At 34.6% G+C, this 8,674-nt stretch overlaps 1 protein-coding gene across 1 annotated transcript; it reads right to left on the reverse strand.

Moving 5' to 3' along the window:
• Positions 1 to 5,652: 5,652 nt before the first annotated feature.
• Positions 5,653 to 6,602, reverse strand: LOC115953597 (protein ENL-like). Its single transcript, XM_031071332.1, has one exon. It carries the CDS (start codon positions 6,345 to 6,347, stop codon positions 5,754 to 5,756), a length of 594 nt encoding a protein of 197 aa, XP_030927192.1. The 5' UTR covers positions 6,348 to 6,602; the 3' UTR covers positions 5,653 to 5,753.
• Positions 6,603 to 8,674: the final 2,072 nt, after the last annotated feature.

Below are 8,674 nucleotides of genomic sequence, written 5' to 3' on the forward strand. Positions count from 1 at the left end.
AGGCAGTGGTGGCGGCGTGGTGTTGAGAGTGATAGAGAATGAGGGTTTGTTTGAGAGTATTGATAGAGATCGATCTGAGTTTGTTTGGTGGTGAGGGTTTTTTTTTTTTTTTTTCAATTTATACCAAGTCTATAGCCGCGTTTATAAAACGCAGCTATAGACATTCTTTAAGCCGCAGCTATAATTCTTTCATGCTATATATTTACTGCACATAATATCCATTTTCAAAAATCAACGTTGCACCGAGTAAATTTTCACTATGCATTTACACATAAACTCGAATCACTCACAAAGTGAAAATTTCTCACTAGAATCTCAATTACACATTTAGCATCTGAATTCAAAATCAACAAAACCTAATTACAGCTAAATCATCCACGAGCTTCCTTAAAACAATTAACACATTAAATTGGGCATTAAAATCATAATCAATAATATAATCACGCAAAAACATTGAACAAGAAAACCATAAATGTATAGATACATACATGTACATATATGAGAGAGAGAGAGAGAGAGAGAGAGAGAGAGAGAGAGAGAGAGAGAGAGAGAGAGAGAGAGAGAGAGAGTAATCTCGGCAATGGTTTTTGCCACAGGTAAAGCTTAAATCTGCAACCAAAACATGACAGCTTCAACAGAAGATCGAATGAAATGTTCCGCCTTTTTCAAAAATTATCTTCCAAGGAAATTTTGGGTGGAGATTTTGTTTGATTTTGGGATTTCGAGACAAAGAAAGGTAATGGGTTTTTCAGATAGAGAGAGACAGTTTTGATCTATGATGGTTGAGAGAGAGAGCTATGAGAATGAGGTTCTCGGCGGTGGAGCGAAGATGGAGAGGGAAAAAGGGTGGAGAGGTTCTTGATGACGGCGGTGGCGATCGGTTCTCAGAGGCGGTGGTGGCGGCGGCATGGTGTTGAGAGTGATAGAGAACGAGGGTTTGTTTGAGATTATTGATAGAGATCAATCTGAGTTTGTTTGGTGGTGAGGTTTTTTTTTTTTTTTTTTTTTTTCTCAATTTATACCAAGTCTATAGCCGCGTTTATAAAACGCAGCTATAAACATTCTTTAAGCCGTGGTTAAGAGAATGTAGTTGTAGGAAGGCTATAGCCACAATTTATAGCTACAACTATAGGTCCTTTTTCAGAATAAATAAATAAATAAATAAAATAAAATAAAAATGTTCAACCTAGAGCCGCACTTAAAACATGCGGCTACAGACAATAATATAGCCGTGTTTCTCATAAATGTAGCTCTAGGGATGTCTATGGCCGCATTTTTTTAAACGCCGCTTTAGGACATATTTAATAAAAAAAGGATGGGTATATAGTCACATTTTTAGAACACGGCTTAAGCCCAACCCACATAAACACAGCTGAAGCATCAAAAAACACTGCTACAGAACTAATCTATAGTCACGTTTAGTAAACGCGGCTATACGTCTAATGGTGTAGTTGCGTTTTTACCAAATGCAACTCAAAGCCACTTTATAGCTGCGTTTTTTGTTAATGCGGCTTAAAAAAACGCAACTAAAGCTTGCGTTTTTTGTAGTGATTACATAATTAAATTTTTTTTTTTTATGGAAACATAATTAAATTTAATTATTCCCCATAAATATAGCACTGGTATCCATGTATTTTAATTTAATTAAGAAACTTAATACTTTTTATAAAAATTAAAAAAGAAAAAATTTAAGAAAAGTACTTGAGGACTGAGGTATTCAAGTTTTTACTGTGCAGCCGTGCAGGCAGATGAACAAAGGAGGTATTATTATTTCTCTGTTTAGTCCGAAGAATTAGGAATTCAATGGCTCATTACTGCAGATACATGGGTGAGAGAGTAAGAAAATTGTAAGCCCTAAGTCATAACTTCTTTTATTTTCTCATTGTAATGGCAAATCTTATAATAATAACTTGCAGGAATCAGAATCATTTATCACATCGCATCACATACTTCGACAATACGACAACGTACGGCTTGCAGATTTACTGACGCCTTTGCATGCATTACTTTTACTGCCATGCATACACGATACAAATCTAAACCTTTCACCTGGATTATTAATTCATTAATGAAGCAGCAGATTGGAAATGACACCAAAATAAATGAGATGAGATTTCAGGCCGAGTAGTACTAAGCTCAAATCAATCTTACCAATAAGTCCATGGAAACAGAAAACTTCACGCAGGTTTTCATGCCCTCCCATTTGTTATTGAGTTTTGATCGGTCAAGTCGCATGGGTGAAGTGACATTATTATGTAAGGGAGGATGAGAAAAATTCGGTGCCTTAGCACAACTGCGAATCTTAAGCTAATAAATACATATTTTTTGCGCTAAACTAACTAATAGATGCATATTATCTTTCATTCCTTCTCATAAAATATATGTGTTATATCCCTCACAATATAGAAGACATGTATATGAAAGAAAAAGTATAGACCGAATGAATAAAATAAATTTTAATATTGAAAAACAAAAGTGGTGAGGGTGTTGGAGGCTTCTTAGTACTCCACAAAATAGGGACGATAATAGGATAAAGTTAAATCATAAGTGCCCTATCTCCTCTTCGTGATAGGAAAAACCTACTTAGGCCGATAGCAGGATAAGTCATGTTCACAACGGGTTAGAAATGTTATATTAGTCCTAATAAGATGGCTTGCTTTGATAAGATAAAGATGATACATAAAGTGAAATGGCAATTGCAAGAGTACCACAAAAGAAGTAGAGACAAGTGTATGGAACATAGTAGTAATAGAATATGTATAAAAATTTACATTATAACTAGGATATGTATAGAATTAGATTCTGTTTATAAGTAAAATATATATTAAATAAAATATGTATATATACATTTGAGGCGAGCAAATCTCATTTCTACCCCCATCACGCCAGGTGGAGAAAATCTGAATAGGATAGAACGGGATAAGGCAGATCTTTCCTACCACCCCTATTGCAAAATACCCTAGTCTACAAGAATATTTTTTTCAATAGGTTCCTTTGTGAGAGAGAGAGAGAAAGAGGGGTTGTTAAAATGGAATTCATAAAACTAAAAAGTAAAAACTAGTCTCTATAGTACAGTAAAAGTGCAAAACAACATTAGAAACATCACAGTAATGCAACATGAGTTAGTGAGAAACGAGTTCAATGCAAATACAAATCTTCAATTGTCTTTTAATTTTATTTTAAGGAAGGACATCGATTAAACGGTTTTTTATTTTATTTATAAATTTATGGTTGTAATTACATGTTAATTTTTGGTGACTTCATTTGAAATCTAATGGTATACTAATAAATTCTATAAAATATAAAAATTGTTAACACTTAGTAAGTTATTCGTGTTGGTACTCAGCCGACATGTTGACCGGACCATATGACTTATTTTTCGTGTCAACCCTAATACGACCCATATATTAAATATAATATACATACAAGTTGTGTTGTGTTAATTTGTTTAATAAAGCATATCAGGTTGCGATTGAGAAATCTTAACACAACTAATAAACGTATTGTATATGTACCATATTCGTGTCTACTGGTATAGTTGAATAGTATTATTCAGTCAACATAACCTTAAAACTGAATTGTCACACTTGAGAGTTGTTGCAAAACAAAGTCATCAATCTTTCTCCTACAATCGGACATAAGGTCCGCAAAGCTACCTTTGACCATTCTTTTTCTTTTCTTTTTTAAGAAAATTTGACCATTCAAAAATTTTTTTTTTTTTTTTTGGAGAAGAATTTGACCATTCAATTGAGATGCACAAACAGTGCCATTCGACCCAAAAAAGTCCGTCAATAATAGTTATTTATTAGTTTTATTTTTCTTTTCTACAAAGAAGAGTTTTGTACTCATGTATTTTTGCTATAATATGCCGATCATAGTCATCTCTTACTGGACCCTTATCCAATACTTGAACTGTTCAAGGGCTAGTCCACAAACAAATTTTAATGTGGCCAATATATATATTATTACTAGCATATTGTCATTTTGTGATGTGACAACAAGAAACTTGGCCTATAAAGACAAAAGAGTCTCAATCATTCAGTTCAACCGTGCTTGTTACGCCCTGAAAAGATTGCCGCGTGATTTCATCTTTTTAAATAACACAGTAGTAATAATAATAATAATAATTTTGGCCCTTAATTAGAATTCTATTTAAGCTCCGAATTTAAATTTATGTCCACTAATCAGGAACCTAGATGTGATTTGTACGGTAATTAGTCCCACATATTAAATTTCAATAAAATATCTATGATGCATATCAAAAAAAATAAAACAAAATATCTATGATCTAATCCAAACAAATTCCCCCACAAAATTAACCCTAATAAGGATAGTAAATTGAATTTACTCACACACTTTTGCTTTCCAGCAATGCTTTTGTACGAGAAACAGTAGTAGAAATAAATGTTTGCACTGTATAGTTCCCCTACTTTCCCTGGTTTAAGGGGCACAGTGACAACAGAAACACCATTAAAAACGAAAGAGATAAGGGAAGGAGTTCAGCTCTAGATACGTGGGCGGTGGCAATATCACATCGTAGTAGGTGCTTACTGCTAAGTAGTAAGTACACCACCTCAAAAAAAAAAGTAGTGTATACACTGCAGTAATCATGTGACGGGATAATACAAATTTTTAGACAACATTTATGTACCGCTATATTTTTTTTTTTTTGAATATGAGTATATTTAATTTAAGTACAGTAATCCATAATTACTCAATTAAATTGCCCCTAGGAGATGATCTACTGGTTGGGATCCGTGAATTAGATTTGCAGTTTTTGGTTCAAATATGAGCGAGTACTTCAGGAGGAATTTGGATATCTTTATTAATGAGTTTCTGATTACTAGCTCTATCAAGGTGTTAGCGTTAGGTCTATAGTCATTAAAAATCACAATAATTATGACTTAATTTAATATTTTTAACAGAAAATACCTTTATAATCACGTCGAGAGGGTAAGTTATAATAATCACCCATTTTTCTCTCATAAATAAAAAATAAATTAAATTCATTCATCAACCTCATCCATATGCCTTACGTTCTTCCATAATAAATTCCGAAATTTGTTTCAACGTTAAACGGCACATTAAATTAGAATAAAAACAATACTATTTTTTTTTTTTTTTTGAGAAGTAGTGAACCTGTTTAGCCAAAAAAAAAAATTTCAATGGAGAACCAATAATAAATAGTTAATAAATCACATATCAATCAACTTTATTAACATCTATTTGAACGGATTATCATGTATTATTATCACGTCAATTTCTTGAACTTTTATAATTAAATTGGTGATAAATTTGGAAGCAAACAAACAAGAAAAGATGGTGACACGCTCGTAGGACGTAGCATTTTTATTTTTGTAATCATTAATATAATTTAGTGCAATTAATATCAATGAAATTAAAAATTAGTCACTTTATTAATGTATGCCCGGCATGTAAAAGTAAAATTCATTATCAATTATTAACCAGTCAAAATCCAATTTAATAGAGACTACCGAGGCGTATTGCGACGATTCAAATCAAGTAATCAACAGTAACAGAGAAACGAACCAATAGAGAAATGAGAAATTAAAGCCATTTCTAATTTCTATGGCCTACGAATACATCTGAAAAGGCACAACTTTTTTTTTTTCTTTTTTCCTTCTTCTTCTTCTTCTTCTTCTTCTTCTACTTACGAATTGAATTTACTTTACAAAACTGTTCAATAAGTTCCATTGGCCAAAGTATACCAAAAAGTATTCAAACGTCGCCGTTTACATAACTATGCTAACAAAGGGCACCATGTCCGACTCACCACGATCTGGAGAAGCCAAAGGAGTGTAGTAAGGTGGCGAAGCACAAGGAGTCGAAAACGGCGTCGTTGCTTCCTCATCAACAACCTCAATCATCACCGCAGCTTGAAACGACTTTGTGTCAACCCCAGCGCGCTTTTCCTTCATTGTAGAAACGGCTTTCTCAGAAGAAGAACAATTCTCAGAGTCCACACCTTCTCTATCTTCCTCCTTTATCGTGAACAAGAGCCTCGACGACCCGTACAGTTCTTGCCACTTGAAAACGTCATCGGCCTCCGTCGTTTCATCGCTTTGTGGCGGAGGCGAAGCATTAGGAAGAGGAGGAGGAGGAGGAGGAGGAGGAGGGGTTCCCTGGGGTTCGATGCGAGACTGGTTTTTCCAGCAGAAAAAGTAGAGGAGCTCTTTGGTGGAGGGGCTGTAGAACGAATTTCCGGCGAGGTTTTGTCGCCGGAATCTTCTCCGGCGACGGAGCACGCAGAAAATCTCGGCGAGTAGAGCTACAAGAGTGACTGCAAACACTACGATGAGTGCTGCGCCAAGCTTGTGCAGAGCCATTTCTGAATAAGAGAGAAAGAACAGAAAAGGGTTTGTTTTTTCTTTTACTTTCTTTTTCTCTTTGTGGTTTTTGTGTTTGGCTTTAAGGGATTGGTAACCGGTAAGTGACCGGGAAGCTTGAGGAATTGGAAAGGAGTATGAGGGTTAAGGGAGTAGCTGGGTTGAGCAGGTTGCCGGTGGTGGAAACGAATAGTAAGTCATAAAGACACAAACAAAAGTGAAAGACTTCAAAGTTAAGGCTTGCCTAGGTTTTGGCTACAGAGTTTCTTTTGGAAGAAAATTTATTTATGTTCTGCCTCTCTCTCTTTCTAGGAAATGTAGGTGGAAAGTTGTGGCTAAGAACTCATACGTAAGCTATAGAGTTAATGATGACGTGGACGTCGAGGAGATGAACTGTGATGAAATGGACTTTTGCAATTAAACCTTGAATCAGATAGTAGGTATAATAAAGACTAGTATAAAGCAATTGGTAATTAATATTGGTTATATGTTAAGTACTTTAAGAAAAAAATACGAGTATATTATCACGTACTCTTGATATGGTAGTCATTTTATAAGTATAAGTATTTGTAGAATGGAGAGAGAAAAGATTGGAGTTTAAGTTTTGAGAAGGGAGTTTCATACATATATACACTTAGAGTGCGTTTGGGAAGCGCGTTTTACTTCCCAGACGCACGTTTACGTTTTAGAATTTTTTTTTTTTTTTTTTTTTTGGTCAAGCCGTAACTTTTTGACTTTTTTGTTGTGAACAGTGCTTTTATGCACTGTTCATGGGTCCCACAAAATACATTTTTCAGCAACTTTTTCATTAAAAATGGGTCCCACGATACTATTCATATATTTAAAAATTATTTTGCTACAGTGTTTTTCAGTTTTCAGTTTCAGTTTTCAGTTTTCAGCTGTATCCAAACGGACCCTTAGATTAGGTTATAGTATAATTTTTATCTTGTATAAAAATAATTAAAAAAAAAAATAAGTGTACAGCCTTTCAAATTCTAATGTGAGCTCCCTTAGAGTATACATTAATCATTTGTTTTAGAAAATTTTTATAAGAAAATGAAAAAGTGACTAACTAGGTTAGCAAAACCCTTCTAAGAGCATCCACATCAGTAGATGTAAACATTTGTAAAATACAAAAAGTAACAAATTTTACACATTTTACCCCAAAAATATTCTACATCAGTCATTCTAAAACTATGTATATTTACACATTTGCTACAGTAACTGTGCATATATGCATGGTTACTATAGCTTGTGTATACCATTATTTTATTAATTTCACGTTTTGCGCCTTTTTTTCTCTCTTTTTTTGTGCAAAATAAACTGACTTCTCTCATCATTGTCTTTTTCCTCAGATACACACAAACACACCTACACACAAACACAAACACATAGACAAATCAACACAGAGATACACAAACATACCCTCGCAGACAAACCAATAGAGAGACAGATCGATGCTAGTGTTGGTTGCTTGTGGATCGGTGGATCGATGATGGTAGCGCTAGATCAGAGTTCGTGGGTTGACGGAAATGGGTCTAGATGCTTGTGAATCGGTGTTGGCGGCGAAGATCGATACTTGTGGGTCGACGGGAATGGGTTTTGATGCTTGTGGATCGGTACTGGCGGCGGAGATCGGTGCATATGGGTCAACGGAGTCCGTGCTTGTGGGTTTTGATTCTTGTGGTTCTTGTGGTGGAGATTGGTGCTTATGGTGGATAAATGATTTGACCATGAGAGGAAAAGGAAGAAGAAGACGCTTGTGGAGGGAGGTGATTTGACCATGAGGAAAGGAAGAATGAAGAATTTACTGTGAAAGGAAGAAGAAAGAAGTAAAATGTTAGGACATATGTAAATCATGTTAGGAACATATGTCATTATGGAATTGACTAATCCTTTGACAAAACGCACTTTATTTGTATTTGGGTAAATTTAGGATGAGTTTAATACTGTAAGGAACAAGAGTTCAAGTCTAGTATTGAAGTCATACAAATCTGTTCAAGAAACAAGTGAAGAAGTGTTAATTCAAGAAGTGCTGATTCATTAAAGCTCAATAGCTTGCAAGTGAAGAAGTGTTGATTCATTAAAGCTCGATAGCTCTTGATAGCTCATAACAGATACGAAAATCAGTTTTTCAGATCTGATTTTCGACTCATGCTTATGTATTTGTGTAAGGTTTATTTTCTCACAATCCTAAACATATATAAAGCTTATTTTAAAGGTCGTCACATAAGAAAATACAAGGAGAATACATGCAAAAGGTGGCCGATGCCTTATTCTCTCTAAAAGAAGCTACTGACGAAGTGAAAAACTTTGCAGCCAACATC

Source organism: Quercus lobata, chromosome 7 (assembly GCF_001633185.2).
Source record: "Quercus lobata isolate SW786 chromosome 7, ValleyOak3.0 Primary Assembly, whole genome shotgun sequence".
NCBI classification, from domain to species: domain Eukaryota; kingdom Viridiplantae; phylum Streptophyta; class Magnoliopsida; order Fagales; family Fagaceae; genus Quercus; species Quercus lobata.